This window comes from Lissotriton helveticus, chromosome 11, assembly GCF_964261635.1.
Source record: "Lissotriton helveticus chromosome 11, aLisHel1.1, whole genome shotgun sequence".
In the NCBI taxonomy this organism is placed as follows: Eukaryota; Metazoa; Chordata; class Amphibia; order Caudata; family Salamandridae; genus Lissotriton; species Lissotriton helveticus.
The window spans coordinates 230,397,739-230,414,983 of record NC_136072.1 but is presented as its reverse complement, the minus strand read 5'-3'; the positions used below and the strand labels follow the sequence as shown (position 1 = coordinate 230,414,983).

The 17,245-nt window shown below is 45.3% G+C and overlaps 1 protein-coding gene across 1 annotated transcript in view; it reads left to right on the top strand.

Annotated features, from left to right (window-relative positions):
- Window positions 1–17,245, top strand: part of ARHGEF26 (Rho guanine nucleotide exchange factor 26) — a 462,406-nt gene that overhangs the window by 183,768 nt on the left and 261,393 nt on the right. The window contains exons 8-9 of the mRNA XM_078667924.1: window positions 6,175–6,304; window positions 8,156–8,230. Of these exons, the coding sequence (XP_078524050.1) occupies window positions 6,175–6,304; window positions 8,156–8,230 (205 nt within the window). The remainder of the gene's footprint in view (window positions 1–6,174; window positions 6,305–8,155; window positions 8,231–17,245) is intronic.

Sequence of the window (17,245 nt, the reverse complement as noted above, 5' to 3'; positions counted from 1 at the left end):
GAGTAACTCGTTCAGGACATCATGTAACGGACCTGGATCAGAATGTTGACCCTCATACAGTGTAATGAGGTGCTGGATCATATACATACCCACCAGTCGCTGCTCGGCTGGGGGCAGTTTCAGAAACATTTGTGCCACTATTTCGTCTGGAAAAGTGGTAGAATCAGTAATCCATCGGACTGCTGATCGGGCTAGTTCTTGTTCACGCATGGTACTAAGTTCACTATAACCGATTCGTGATTTCAAAATGTGATCGGTAGCTTGAAATACTTGTTCTAGATTCTCTTGTTCTAGTGCTGGAGGATGAAAAACTTTCTTGTGTTCTAGGCGTAAATGTCGGTCTGGAAATCTAAATTTACCTACATACGCTATTCTGGCGGTATTCTCGTCGTCTACCTCTTCAGTAGAAGAGTCGTTTTCCTTCTCGCTTACTTGTGCTGTTTTGCGTTGCACGTGTAACCTTATTATTTCTTTACGAATTTTCTTGTACATACTCTCTATACTACTGAGTGTCTTGTGTCTACCCTCGGCTATATTATCACTCCACCTTGTCAGGACTTTCATTTCGGTCGGATCTTTAGTCGGATGATCTTGTTCCCTTACTAAACAATTGATTAAAAACTTTAATAGCATGAGCTGGGTCTCAGCTTTCCTTAGAGACATGATTTCGCCAATACTTTCTGGATCATCCCCTGTACGGATGAAACGATATATTCTGTCTAGATCTTCTTTCATATTCGGTAGGGTGTCCAAATACTCGGTCACCCGTCTTACACGCAATGAATATATAACCATATTATCATCGCCTGGGACTGGATCATAACGGCATTCGGTAAGAGCTCGCCTGATATCTGCAACGGACTGATACTTGGGCGTACGCTGTAACGCACGTTCATGTAACTCGACTAATGTTACGGCGGCGGGGTACCCGGAGGACCTCCCCCCGCGGCTCCTAAACTGGAATCATCGACTGATACTCTTCGTGCTGGCAGAGTGACTGATGTAGCGGGAACTTGTACTACGGGCTGGACCGGGGGTACCGTAACAGGTGCCCCGGTAGCTGGAAGAACAGGAATTACATTATTTACAGGAGCTGGCGGAACTGGATTCACATATTCTGGGACTGTGTCGTCTAAATAGGACGAGAGAAAAATATCAGCTGCGGTCGGTTTGTGGCGTAGCTTAATCGGAACTAATGGCGGTGGAAAATTACATGGTGCTTCCGGGGTTGCTTTCGGCAGGCCCTCGGCAAGAAGAGGATACATACCCTTAATAAGGGCATTTCTCTGTCTGTCTGACTGTTCGGCTTTAACTCGTTCACCTATTTCGATTAATTCCCTTTCTTGGGCTCTTTCTGAGGATTCTCTACTTAATTCTGACTTTCTGATTTCTTTTTCGGTTCTTTTGTGAGATTCTTTGCGCCATAACTCGATGGCATCTTTCTGGGACTGTCTGGCTTTCTTTTTCCATAATACTTCTTCTACTCGCATGATGCACTCGGCATCCCACGTACCTGATACGGGCCATCTATACTTTTCCTCTAATTCCTTGGTGTATTCCACCCATAAGTCTAGATATAATATGGCACTTATGCCATGCTTATGATACATAAAATGACCTGGACTGTCCCTAGGCGGGACAGGAACTGCTTCTTCGAGCAGACCTTTTCTAGTTCTTAGCTGACGTAATTTTGAGAACAGAGGCATGACTAGACTGGAGTCTGGACACAATACAATACACAATGAACACAATAATAACCGCAATACGAATCATTCATACCACGACGTTGAAAACACATGAAATAACATTTAGAATAACAGTTCGGACAAGATACTACCTGAAATACTGAGAACAGAACACATGAATTTCTCGAGAACAGAACTTACTAGAACAGACTAGATGCACTGCTGAAACAGTACGAAACTTACCGGTCCCATAAAGAGACACGTCAGGACCCGCATCCACCTAAGTGGACACTTCGTGTTGGATCTGTGTACCCAAACCCACGGACCAGGACAAATTAATTGACCCTGTCTAGATACTACCCCAGCAACGGTACTCACCGGGCAGCAAGAACGGAAGGCCTCGGACTGGACTGGACTGCTACGACGACGGACTACGAACTTCGGACTTCAGTTACAGGTGGGCCTCCGGACACCTCGGACCTTGGACTCTCGGCTTGGGCTCTGGTCGGGACTCGCCGCGTTCCTCCACCGCCTCGTCTGGATGCTGGACCGCAACCTCCGTCTCCTCCGTGGACCTGAGGGATACTTGAGGCAGAAATATCTGCCGCTGCGCAGGATGGTTCCGTCACGGCTGCAGAGGATCAGGGGGCCTGCGTGGCTTCTCCGGCGCGTGGGGAAAGGGCAAGTCCCTGTTCGGGCGCCATTATGTGGTAAATAAATAATTAATTACCGGTACTATTTTTCAGGATACTCATACAAATAGATAGCTCAATAAATAGGAGTCAAGATACGAGGTAGCTAGAGTATACAGGCTTTAATTAAGCATAAAGGACTGGAACAGGACAGCCTGTACGGGGATGGGATGGCAGCTGCCTGGGGCAGGGACAAAGGAGCGCTAACTTTTAATAACAGTGCACAAGTATATATAGTTAAAACATTTACATTACAGTCAATACAGTAGGCGTAGCAGTAGGCGGAGTTTGTAGCAGTTGCGAAAGATAAGAGCAGAAATGATGTAACAAGAAGGCGTGTACAGGGCGTATACATAGACATGTGATGTAAACGTAACAGAATATGTCATAAAAGGGGCGGAAACATGGAGGGGGCTACCTGAGCAGCTGGGACCTCTAACCTAGTGGTGCGCGCAAACTGACAATGACGTGTTACTAGGGAGAACTGGGGGCTATGACTTCTGCGCTAGAAGAGGAGACTAAAGTCTGGAGTGTCAGAGCGACATGTACCCGGGCATATCTAGTATCTCGTGTTTAGGGAACATGTTGATAGAATCCAAAAGTTATCAGGGCAAAGGCTAACAGACATTAAGACTGGTGCATGCATAATCCTATATGTAGTGTGTGTGCGAGGAATATTCTATGAATATTAATACAGTATTTCTCTTACATGGAGACATAAAGGCTAGACCATGACGGAAACTATTGATGCGATTCAATAGCTTAGGAATGCAGAGAAGGAGGGCTGGACTGATAACTAGAATCATAACATACTCTTGGCAGACTGAGAGGCAGAGCCAGGCCGAGCCGGGCACTGCGAGGCGTGAAAGTAAGCTAAGGGTCAGGGATACAGGTGGGGCTGTATCGCTCCTCGGAGAGGGTTCAGGAAACAGGAGCTGAATCTGAGTCCGGGCCCTTTTGAGGCCTAGAAACGGGGACTTTTCAATGAATTAACGTGCACACTGTAAAACGTGGCAACGTAGCTTTACATAGGCCTGATATTCGTTGTATTCACGAAAACTGGAAACTGGCGTATTAGAGATGGACACAACTGTAATTGCGTCTTTAATCGATCATAGGGAATACATGCATATTGATCATGCACATATGACATAACATGGGGAACACGTAGGCACATACAACATGGCAAAATTTACTTTTCCACATTGTTCCAAAAACGGGAGGCCAGCACCGCAAATCTGCTGCCACCTAACCGCTTTGATTTATAGTATGGGGTAACCAGTAAGTTCATGTGGGCTGATCACACATTGAGAATGGGTATATATCTCTGAATGATATTGGAGATGAATCCTGGGCATGTGCCACGTAAGGATTTGAAAATAAGGCAGCCGTTTTTGAAGGCAAAGCGTTGGGATACGGGGAGCCAGTGTAGCTTCTTCATAAGAGGGGAGGCATGTTGCCATCTAGGCAAATGAAAAATCAGTCTTGCAGCCTGATTCTGCATGAGTTGCAATCTATTTAGTAGATTTATTGGCAGACTGAAGTACAGGGAGTTAGCAGATCTATGTGGGAGATGACCAGGGCTAGAGCTACCTGCACAAGAGCTTTCCTAGTGAGAAATCTGCTGATTTTCCTTATTTTCTGTAACTGAAAGAAGCAGGCAGAAACTACGGTTCAAATCTGGGATTTCATGGATATGTCACAGTTGATTGTGACTCAAAGGCTGTTAGCTGAGGAGAATGGGGCTGGGGGAGAGCCTAGCTCCCCTGACCAGAAGTGTGGGCTCCAAGGATGAACAGTATTGTTGTATTCCTATAGAGACATTCTATTGGGAAAAAAACTTTATTTGAAAGTACTGATCACCAAAAAGCTTTGAAGGCTCTATAACAGTGAAATATTTCAGAAATTAGAACATGTATTGCTAACTGGCTTCCTGTGGAGTGCCAGGAGTAGATACAGGCATCAGAGAGTCTGCAGTTATGGGAGAGAACTGCTTTTCTCACTTACATAGATCCTATTGGTAAACCGTGACCTTCAAATCCAATATATTGTTTCTTACAGAGCACAAACACCCTATTCCCAATATAGCCAGTAAAGCCAAACAATCATTAGTCTTCTTCATATTTTAGAACATATGCAGACTATGTGCTTATGGTTTGGAAGTACTTAGTAACAATAACTTAGCTTTTTTACTGTCTCTCCATCTTTTCTTTTCACTGGTTTGACTGGATAGGTATTTCCAAAGGATACTGAAGCTTGAAAACGGTCACTTGTAAATAATGGACCCACCGTTAACTTCCTCATTTAATGCTGGCTGAAACTCAGTGTCAACTGACTCCAGATGTTGCTTTATTGGAACAGAGTGACAGATTGTTTGGATCATGTGTCATTTATGTTGTAAAAGATGATCTGGGTCAGGATGAATAACTTCAAAAATAAAACCAAATTGTCTATGAAATTCTACAAAGTATATATTCGCTGGACCTAAACATATTTGCCGCAAGAGTTGGAGATGGCTAAACCTCTGATAGAAAATCTGAACGAGTCTCCCCAACTGGATTTTTTGTGTGAAATAGAAACTGGGATATTTTCTAATTCCAGAAGCTATTGAATAGTAAATGGTCTATTGCAGCTCCACCTGGTAAACTACAGGTAACAGTGAAGCCATTTGTAGTCTTCCCTCTCCTCTTGCTCAGCAAGCACCCTGGAGTATCCGCAGTCTCAAAATGCCTGGAACAATATGTTTGAAGCAAATGGTGGGTGATCGTAATGGCATTTATCATTTGAAGTACCCCAACAATAAGAGCAACACATTTGTACATTTTCTTCATTTCTTCATTACCCTTCTTTGAAATAGGGTAATCAGCACGACTTCCTAAGACCGCAAAACCAACCGCAAAACTGTAGCCCAATGAAGACTTCTCACCTTGCATGTTTACAGCCATTTTATAACAGGCACATGCAAACTGTACCACTACTGTTATTCAGAGAGTTGATGGATGCCTTCTGTGCATAACACATTCAAGTCTACTGCCAGCAAGATGCACATTGGAGAGATATTGCCCATGCACAGGTAATTTTGTTGTGCATTGCTCAGAAGAAGTTGGTGATGAGAATGAGCTCTGGATGGAACATTGATCTATTGAGCAGAGAAAGATGGAATATTGACCTGTTAAGTATCATCCCTCCTTAAACCACTAAAGCAGGTAACATTGAAGGATAATATGATGGCTTGGCACTGCCACCAGGACTCTCTACTCTGTGCTTGAGGGGGGCACATGGCTGAGACCCCGAGCCCACAATGCTGGATCATGCAGGCAGCCTAATTTTCCTAAGCAGTTAAGAAACAAAACAATATGCCTAAAAGCACCTCACCTTTAGACAGACCTCAAGGATGAATATACTTCCTATGGAAACAAACAGACTCAAGCCCAAGGTGCGTATCTACAGGAGGTTCCTGTAGTCTCTGGGAAAAGGTGGAGGAGTGACAAAAAGTACTTATTGGCACAGGCTTGATTTTTTCCGGGTTTTGGCTACTGTCAATAAGAGCAAAATGAGGGGGAGGAACCAATTCGGAATGTGTGTTATATGACTATTGATGATATATATATGGATGTATTAATTAAATGTTTGAAATGTATATGTTGATCATGATAATTACTTGCTTGACAGTTGGGTTTCTGTACCTGTTTCCTCTCTCATTGTTTAAAGTAGCTTGCAAATATTTTAGTTGCTTAAATCGTGTTAAATTCAGTTGTAAATCAATTTTCCATTTCTGATTTTTTTTTGTTTTGCAGTTCCACAAACGCATCCTTTAAAGAGGTTCTGTCTGGGATAGAGTCCAATGAAGCTTGCAGAAATCTCCCTATGATCTCCTTTCTCATTTTGCCAATGCAGAGGGTCACGCGGCTTCCTCTACTAATGGATGTAAGGGTTGTTTATTTTTTCTTACCCACGATGTTGCTTTTGAAGTTTACTAGTTTCTTCTGCTTGAAATAGATTTGTAAACAACATGATTAGTTTACATGAGAAAATGGGCACACACTTTCCTCACACACTGCTGCAATTGTGTTTTATACCTATGACTCAACCACTATTTGTGTTGGTTGCCATGGTGGAGTCAGCTTGTCCTCAAGTCAGAGCATTTTTTTGTAGCTAACGCGTGATGTTAGAACATAAAGCATTCTCTATTTTTCCATGTTCTACTGATCACATTGTTGGTCATAAAATTATCATATGAGACCTTTATGGCACACTGCTGGTATATCATCAATCCACCACAAAGTAATCCATTGCTCTTTAGTTTGGTTTGACTAATGAAAAAACAACACAGTAATGATCACTGCACATTGGTACTCAAGGTCCAGCGGTGGGAATTTCATTTTGTTGTGTTGACACTTATTCTTGCTTTTTCAAAATTGCCAAGCGTGCAGTGATGACTACATTGCAGTCATAGTGGTCTGTAGAAAATCTGCTGCCTTGAATACTGTATATACTATCTAAAACCATCATTTTAATAATAATCATTTTAATCATCACAGTAATAAATCGGAGGTGTATTCAGTAAATGTATTCTAACATTGGTAAGGATGTACTAACCATATGTACTTATGTCCAGTAATACACAAGCAGGAAAAGAGGAAAAAGGATGTCTGTGCCTTCTACTGATCTAGACTAAAACTCCCAGAAGTCATATTGATCTCACTTCAGCTTTATTATTCCTGTGTACATCGAACAGGAAGTTTCTTTTCACTTCCTGTACACCCTACTGACATACCTAAACTAATCCTCCCACATCTATAGTCCCAGCAAACCTGAGATGTGTCCCACAGAGAAGACATTTTGCCTCTATAGTTATGAGTGAGGCGCATACGCCATAGGATATTCAGTAATTTTTTGCATTGAAAACTACAAACCTCTTTTCTGATCTGCAACCAAATGAGGCAGATGCTTTTGTGATAAGTGCCTGGTTCTTAGTTCCAAATTTGCAAGAGATTGGCCAAGGTGCTCTAAAGTTACACTGTTCTGCTGAGTGCTGTTTAGGATTGTTTGTTTATTTACTTCCTAGGAACAGAGCAATTCCCTATCCTGTTAAAATCATCAAACCTGTGATAGGTGAGATCTGCTCAGAAACTGGAAATCATAATTTACGAAATTCGGATATCTAAGTGAACATCCACATATTTATGTGGAAATATCCGCATACTCGTCTGAACTTTTTTCTAGCATAGTGCATCAAGAAGTAGATAAAATGAAAGAAAATGAGTGAAAAGGGTAGCTAATCATGAAAAAATGTTTTGGGAACGTCCACAAAGTGAGAACTGTATTGGATTTACAAGGTTTTGCAGGCAGGTTTCAACCCTGTAAACACGTTAAATGCAGATCAACATTAGGGATGACTTGAATTTGTTTGGCTTGTAGGAAAGGGTAAGGAAAGTGCCATACATGCATGAGGGTACAAGGGAAAATAATGTACCACACGGAAAATTGTTTTGCCTGTTGAGAAAAACAGTTAGCCCTAGTGCACTGTCCCATCTATTCCAAAGCAACAGATTTTCCTTGGATTGAAATCTCTCTATTATTAGACCATCTCTTCTCTGTGTACTTACTTTTGAGAAATAATGAATGGCATAGATGTGTAGTACCTACTCCAGCAACAAAGAGTTGAGTGAGAAGAAAATTATAAATGTAATCCAAGTTTAGACCTATAGCTACCCCTGTACAATAATTAACACATTGGCTGCTACAGACTCTGACTACTACAGTTATTTCTTTTAGACTATTTGTCAGAAAACCACTAAAGATTCACCGAAGTATGAAACCTGCAAGCAAGCCCTGAAAGAAGTGAGCAAGGTAGGTCATTAGTATCTTAAATCCAAATTCAGGATACATATTGGAGTATCTACACAAAGCCAGCAGGACTTATTTCACATTCAAGATTTCCTATTAAAATGCATTCATTATGTATTCATGTGCTCTCACAATTGCAAACGATGTGTCATTATGCCACAGTCATTAGGCACCTTGGGGGATATTTACAAGGAAATCGCGCTGTGCGGAGATGCACACAATTTAGCAGCGCTGCGTCTTTTAAAAATGTCAGGGTTGTGCCGTATTTATAAGAGTATGGCGCACCCCGGTGTTTTCCCTTGCACTGGTGCAAAAAAAAGTGCCTAGCGCCAACACAGACACCCTTGCGCCATAGTGCAAGGGTGTCTGCGTTGCAGGGAATAATTGTTTATGTGCAGAAAGGGAAACCTTCCTGCACATGAGCAATTTGGAAAGGTGATGCAGCACACATAGAAAGAGCAAAAAAGAGGAGAAATGGCACTATTTCTCCTCATTGTGCCTAAATCCTGCTATTCAGTGACATTGTTATGTTATGTTATATTTGTTTTGTATAGCGCACGGCTACTCAAAGAGTGTCCCGGCGCTTTAATGCACACCTGTATCACAACATAACAGAAAGAAAAAGCAGAAAAGAGGAGGGAAATCCAGACTAACCAAGAAAACTAATATCTAAGAGGTAAAAAGCCAGGTTTTAAGGCCCTTCCTGAACGTCAGTAAATTTGAAATACTGCGCAAAGTCACTGGCAGAGTGTTCCAGAGCTGTGGAGCCAACAGTCTGAAAGATCGGCCTCCTATGCGCGCCCTTTTAATACGAGGGACCGCGGCAAGGAACAAAGACCCGGACCTCAAGGATCTTGTAGGGTGGTAGAAAACTACCCTTTTTTGTAAATATTTTGCTCCTGAAGCACGAAGAGCTTTATGAGCCAAAGTCGGGGCTTTGAAAATTATCCGCTTCCGGATGGGGAGCCAGTGAAGTGACTGCAGGAGACCCGAGGTTCTAGCACGGCCAGATAGTCCAAAAATGGCCCGTGCTGCCGAATTCTGGACCACTTGTAGTCGTTGTAACAGATACTCCGGCAGGCCGAGATACAGAATGTTAGAATAATCCATTCTCAAACCGATTATAGCCTGCACCGTTATCTTCCTGTGATCTTCCGATAGTATGGGAAGAAACTTGCGTAGCATCCGGAGCAAACCGAAACAGGTGCCAGTGAGACCGATTATCTGGGATCGCAGTGTCAAGCCATTATCGATCTTAATCACCAGGTTTTTGGCCACCTGGGACGAACCTACAGGTGGAAACATATTCTCCGGCCACCATCCCTGCCACTCCGGATCCGAACTGCACCCGAAGCAGAGTACCTCCGATTTATCCGAGTTGCACTTGAGGCCGTTAAGTTGGAACCAATTAAAAACGGCCCCAAGGCAACCCCGGATACTCTCTCCATCAAAATCCGCACCTTTCCCGCACGTAAAGAGGAGCTGGGTGTCATCGGCGTAGGAAACGATCTGGGCCCCGAAAAATTCCGCCAGTGCCGCCAGAGGGGTCATAAAGATGTTAAAAAGAGTCGGGCTCAGCACAGAGCCCTGAGGGACTCCGACACCCAATGACGGCATCTCAGCGGAACTGGAGGAGGCCCAGACCGTTTGTCAAGAAAGATCGAAACCAGCTGAACACCGTCCCCCTCAGACCGATCTCATAAAGTCTGGCGAGGAGACCCTCGTGGGGGACGGTGTCAAAGGCCGCCGACAGATCGAGCATCACCAGCATCGCTTTGCCACCTGAGTCCAGCACCTCCTTAATAGCCTCCGAGACTTCCAAAAGCGCTGTTTCGGTGCTTAGGTTGGTGCGGAAGCCGGATTGAGTGGGGTGCAGTAGATCATGTGATTCCAGATAATCGGAGAGCACCTTGTGCACATGCTTCTCGAGGATCTTGGCAAAGGCGGGCAGAAGCGAAATAGGCCTATAATTAGCCAGTACCTCCGAGTCCAGACCGGGCTTTTTGAGCAGAGGTATAATCATCGCCTGCTTCCAGATCTGGGGGACTACACCCTCACTAAGGGAGCAGTTCAAAAGGGGGTTCACAATGGGATTAATGACTTCGGCCATTTTAGCCAAAAATTTGGCCGGGCATGCGTCACGAGGTGAGCCCGATTTAAGGCAGGCCATCAGGTCCAAGGATGAGGAGGCTGAGAGTGGTGGAAAGTCTGCCAGAATCGAGTCTGCACAAGTAGCGGAAACAGGGCCACCCTCCGAAGAGTGAAAAACCTCAGGCCCCTTCAAGGGAAAGGAATCCTGAATCCGCTTGATCTTGGAGGTGAAGAAGTTGGCAAGGGTACTCACCCATGCCTCCGTGGGAGGTGCCTGGGTCGAGGAATCACGAGGGGCCATAAATTCCCTCACAATGTCAAATAGCTTCTTGCATGAGTTGGAGGCAGTCTCAATTTTTCTAGAAAAATAGCCTCTCTTCTCAGAGAGAATGTCGCGATAGTATGCTTTAAAAGAGGCTCTGTAGGCGAGTTTAGCCACCGAGTCGTATTGTGCACGCCACGCTCTTTCTGCCACCTTACACTGCCGTCGTGAAGCCGCCAGTGCTTCGGTAAACCAGGGGGCGGACGCCCGTTTTGCAATATTGCGAGGAGGCCTCACCGGGGCAAGATCATCCAGCCTCTCCGAGAGCCACAATTGCAACTGCTCTGAATCCCTTTCTAAATCCCCTATCAGGATACACGGATGAGCCAGACATGCCTGTGTCAGCAGTTCTGGAGTAACCTGATGGAATGCCCTAGATCCTTGGGAAATCTGCCGAGAGACACTAGATGGTTTTCTTGTCTCCGACACATAATACTTGACCAGCCTGTGATCTGAATAGGTGCTAGAATCTCTATGAAGGTCGTCGAGAAGACCAGATCCAGGATATGGCCCTTTTCATGCGTCGGTCCGCAGTGATAAGGCCGAAGGCCTAGAGGAGCCGTCACGTCCATCATTTTAATCGTGTCTGCATCCCTTTCGTCATCCATATGGATATTAAAGTCGCCGGCCACTATACACTGCTCCGATCTAAGCGCCAGTGTTAAATTATCGACTGAAACTCTTCAAAAAAGGTGCCAGTCGGCCCCGGGGGCCTGTAGACAAGGAGTCCTTTGAAGGATTGGTGCGGCGATAATACAATGGAGAAAGCGAGGGATTCGCAACCCATGATAGTCTCCATAGGAATGGTGGTACAGGTGGCTCGATTATTCACCACAAGAGCCACACCCCCCCCCCCTCGCCCTTTCAGTCTATCTTGCCTAAAGATATTGTAATCAGGGGGAATGGCTGCGGCAATATCGGGGTTAGAGGCCTCCCCAAGCCACGTCTCAGTCAGTATCAGGCACAGAGGTTTTTCTGTTACCAGCAGATCATAAATATCCAAAGCATGGCGACTGAGAGATCTGGTATTTAAAAGCAGACAGAGATGCTTAACACTATCTGCCTCCCTAACTAACACAGGGACCTGATTTTTCTGTGGCAACCAGCCACAGTCAGGGCACCGGCTCTTACCCTTGTGGCGGGCCGGAAATACCTTACGGCAAGAACCCCTCAGCATTTGTAGGGACCGGAGCTCCTGCGCCGAATATTGTAGCATAAGGGCAAGATGAAATATAAAGTCCGCCAGAGACCAGTCCTAGCCAACGCCCTAAACGCCTCCGGGACGCTGACGGGCGCAGACGGGCAGGACTCTGGCGCGACTCAGGCGCAGTGAGGGCGCGACCGCTGCGCGTCACCGCTGCGCGCTAGAGGGAGAGATTAAGAAGGGCGGGCGGAGGAGGTCCGCAAAACTAGAGCGCTCGGTCCGGCGCCTCTAGAGCGGCGCATCCACACCCAAGATGGCGGCCAAAAAAACGAGCAACAGGCTGGGAGCCCACAAACCCGGACCCGCTAAGCAGCGGTGGTAATCACAATTATGGTGCAGGTAGGGGCCAGGAAACCCTCTTACAATCAGGGGTAAAAGAAATTAAATGAACCCAAATAAGAAAAACGGGCGTTTTAAAATGCGCGAAGCGCTACCTATTAAACGTTATAGCGTGCAAGTCAGCGTGCAAGTCGGCAGCATGTAGATATCCAAGATGTTGTTCAGTATTATTTGGCGCTGCCTCAGATTTACAGATCCTTGTAAATCTGGGGCAGCGTCAAAAAGCAATGGGGGTTGCAGCGGAATGTCCACAGTAACAACCATTGCACGCCCCTTTCACGCAGATACCTGCATGAAAGGGGACGATGATTACAAAGATGCGTTGTAAATATGGAGCAGGGCATTGTGTCATCGGAACATCGGGGGAAAAAGTGACGTTCTAGTGGCGCACGCCCTTGTAAATGTGCCCCCAAATGTGAAGGTTAGAAGATAATGCACCTGGACGGAACTAACAAGCATGGAGGCGGAATCACCATCATCTACAGGGACACCATCCGCTGCACAACATCCCCATACCACACAAAACCGGCAATGGAACACCTCAACTTCCAACTCCTCGCAGACAGTAAAAGCACCATCAGAGGTACCCTTGCTTACAGACCACCAGGACCCCACCCTCACTTCTGCAGCACCATCCCAGAAATCATCACCCACCTCGCAATTAACTCAGAGCACTACACCTTCCAAGTGGACCTTAACTTCCACATCGATGACCCCAGTGACGCCAACCCTGCCAACCTCCTGGAAAGGTTGAACAACATCAGACTCAAGCAGCTTGTCACCAACCCACCCACATTCCAAGACACATCCTCGACCCCATCTTCACCTCCAGCAACAGAGTCAGATACACCCACACCACACCACTCACCTGGTCTGTCCCCGACAGCATACACTTCACCGTCGCAGGACCCAACTACCCCGGTTCTGGGCCCCTCAGAGCCACACTTAGAAACCTGGAAAAATATATCATGAAGACCAGAGAAACAACACACTTTCCTCCCACCTCCCAGGTTCCACTTGCAACCTCGAACATTCAGCAAAGAACTTCGCCCAGTGGATCATGCAATGCGCAGATGCCATCACCCCAGCCAAGACAAGCAAGGTTAAAGAACATAGCAAAAGAGCAAGCTGGTTCCCACAGAACTCCACTCCCCCAAATGCAACTGCCATCAACTCGAAAGGAAGTCTCGCACCAGCAAAACATCACAAGACCGCAATGCCTACAGAACCATCCACAACCAGTACCACCGCCTCCTGAAAGAAACCAAGGAGAATGTCCTAGCAAACCGCATCGAAGCCAGTGCAAACCACAGCAAAGACCTCTTCCCCATTATGAAGGAGTTCACCAGTCCCGCAGATGTTGGGAATCACGCCCTCTCTCCCAACAACTGTGTGACAACCTTGTGGACTTCTTCCATGATAAGATCTCAACCATCTGCAAAAACTTTGAACACCATCCCTCCGCCATAGACGGCATCAACCAGCTTGCATCCATGAACACAAACGCCAAACACCTCTTCACCCACTGGGAACTCCTCACCACGCAAGACACCATCTCCATCATGAACTGGGTGCACTCAGGGGCACCAGCAGACCCATGCCTCCACCATGTCTCCCACCTTAGAAGTTAGACAATAGTCGACGAGCTCAGGAAAGTCCTGAACTCCACCATCACTGCTGCCTCCTTCCCTGAGAACTGGAAACACGTCAAAGTGAGGCCTCTTCGGAAAGAAACATCTTCCAACACTGCTGATTTGAAAAACTACCAGTCCATCTCACTGCTCCCCTACCCAGCAAAGGTCCTCGGGAAAGCAATCAACCAGCGCATCACTCAACACCTAGAAGACCACAATCTCCTGGACCCCTCCCAATCCAGATTCCGAGCCAACCACAGTACCAAGACATGCCCTTATCGCAGTCACCGACTGCATCAGAGCCCCCTAGACCATCGTGAAACGACAGCCCTCATACTCCTGCATCCGTCCATCGCATTTGACACTGTCTCCCACCACAACCTGATCAACAGACTCCACCAAATCAGGATTCACGGAAACTCCCTCAAATGGATTGCCTCGTACCTCATCTGGTCTGTCTCCCACCATTCACCTCAGAGCCAAAGATGATCATCTGCGGTTTCCCCCTGGCTCATCCCTCAGACTGACCCTCTTCAATACCTGCATCACCCGACTAGCTGACACCGTCAGATCACACGGACCCAGTATCATCTCCTACGCTGATGACATACTGCTCATCCTCTCTCTATCCGTAGATCCCTCCAGCACAAAACCAACTTCCACAGATGAATGATGAACGTTGCGGACTGGATGAAGAATAACTGTTTCAAATTCAACTCGGACAAGACAGAAGTCCTTATCTTTGGGAACAACACCTCCACTTGGAATGACTCATGGTGGCCCCCGGAGCTAGGCACTCATCAAACCATGCTTACAACCTCTGCATCATCATGGACAACAAGCTATCCATGAATAAACAAGTCAATGCAGTTTCATCTGCCTGTTTTCACACCCTTCACATGCTCCACAAGATCTTCAGGTGGCTCCAGATAAACACCTGAAGGTCCTCATCACCAGCAGACTGGACTACGGAAACAAGCTCTACTTAGAAATCAATGCCCGCCTCCTGAAAAGACTCCAAACAATTCCAAAGTCAGTGGCAAGTCTCATACTGGACCTGCCCAGAAGGACCCACATCACACCCCATCTCAAGAAACTGCACTGGCTCCCAATTCAGAACAGATGCCAGTTCAAGGTTCTGAGCCACGCCTACAAGACCCTGCACAACAAAGGACCAGCATACATCAAAAAGCACCTTCAGATTTCTCCGATCAGCCTCCCTCTCCATCACAGACACACCACGTATCCGTTGAACCAACAGTGGATGATGCTCCTTTTCACACCTGGCAGCCAAGGGCTGGAACAACCACTGCCCCCTGCACCTCAGGAAACACCATGGCTCCAGCATTTAGATGAGATCTAAAGACCTGACTGTTTGAATAGTCAATGTCCACACAGTAGAGAACCGCTTCAGCGCCTCAAGACCCTCACAGCTGATGTGCCATGCTCTATAAATGATCGATTGAATCCAAACTGTGAACAGTACTGCAGCCAAATGACTATGTAACAGATCCCTCTTTACATTTTAAGTTGCAAAAAGTTCTGTATGCAAAATCAAATAAGTTTGGGTTAAAAATTCAAGGCACCCATGGCCTGAGTGAAAACTTCCCAATTTTACATATTGTTTGGCTAGGATGACATTCAGCATTTCACCAGAACTTCGATGCTTCCAAGAAAGAACGAGTATTTGCAGCCGGTTGCCATCCATGGGAAAAAAATATTTTAACTGGGGAAATAAACCATTGAATAATTCTAAATAGCATTGATGAAAATGGTATAATTTGCATATGTAGATGTTACTTTGGCAGCATCAGTATGGACAAGATTATTGTTCTGTTTTACCTGGCTTAAGAAAAGTAACCAAGTTACTAATGAAAAAACAACATGGTGAGTTCTCTCAACGATATTCAATATCTAGAAGGACCGATTTACAGTACCATAGTTTTACAGAACATTTGTTATATATCACTACGATCTTTCTCCACAGCATTTGCCCATGGATATAATCAATTGCTTTAGTACTCCTTCTCTATAAATATGTCTTCTTTCAGAGCATTGGGAAACATCACTGCTTAATGTTTCTTCTCAGTAGACAGCATCCTGACTTTAAGGGACTATATTTATATATATATATTGGAACATCTCAGGGACATTCAGAACAAGGGCCCCACGTATCCGGTGGCGAGACATTTTGAGCTGTTTCACCAAAGTAATAGAGACTTATTAAGTTTCTTCTGTATGGACCAGGTACCCGCAGACATAAGAGGAGAGAACAGGTTACTCAATTTACGGAGACTGGAATCGAGACATATAGTTGAAAATCAAACCAAGAGAGCAGGGAGTTTGAATAGCGGAGAGGAGTTGGTTGTTCATTTATGAATCTTCCTGCATTTTGTGTATAACTATGTACAATGGACATATCTAGGGTTCAATTCATTGCCCATCCAGGGCTGAATTATTATTGTTTGTTTTGAAAATGTAAATATTTTATAAGATGCATATAAATATTTGTGTGTTTGCCCATCCAGGGCATAATGGGATACAGTGAATTTAGAACTGTATTTACCACTTAGAAATGGTGGCATACCTGACTGATGGTATATGTCATTTCTTTATGTCAATGAATGCATGTATTTAAAACCTGCCTAATGGTGGCGCCGGCCTCTATTGTCAAAGGCGGTAGCCGAAACGCGTCTAGAAGTGTGTGTTGAAGCCCAATAAAGATCTGTTGGGCACATTCCTGCAAGTGCTGTGTACTTTGTACAAACTGAGCCAAGGTCCGGGAGACCAGCGTGGTGTCCGTCACCCCGCCTACAAGCACCCGGTCGTGAGTGAAGGAAGCTGACCGAAAGCGAGCCTGCAATATATATATATATATATATATATATATATATATATATATATATATATATATATATATACACACTTTTGTGGGGCCTTCAACGCCCCCAGAGGCTGGGGAGCTGAGCACACCTGGAGGATAGTGGCATTTTCTGAAGTTTCCTGCACTTTCGGTATCTGCAAGTACACCTCTGTCCAGCCTGTACAGATTATTGGTATGATTTGTTGGCACTGGCAATATAGTGAGAACCCTACATGCATGATCACAAAGATGCCCTCAAGAGACACACTACCTGTGTTGTACTTGATGTTTGGCACACAGTTAGTGCGTCCCCTCAGAGCCATTTTTGCATGTACACAGCACAAACACACAGGCAAAGATGTTCTGTACTTTGCATGGAGCTATAGTCCCATGAAAATGAGAGGTGCTCACTTCACATAATGTGGGTGAAAAATGTAATATGGAAGCACCCTGTAAGCACTAAAGCACAAGCAAATAGCCACTACTTCCAGAGGGCCTCAATTTTATTCCTCCCCTAGATTAATCATAAGGTGATATAGGGCCAGATGTAGGTAATCCCCGATTA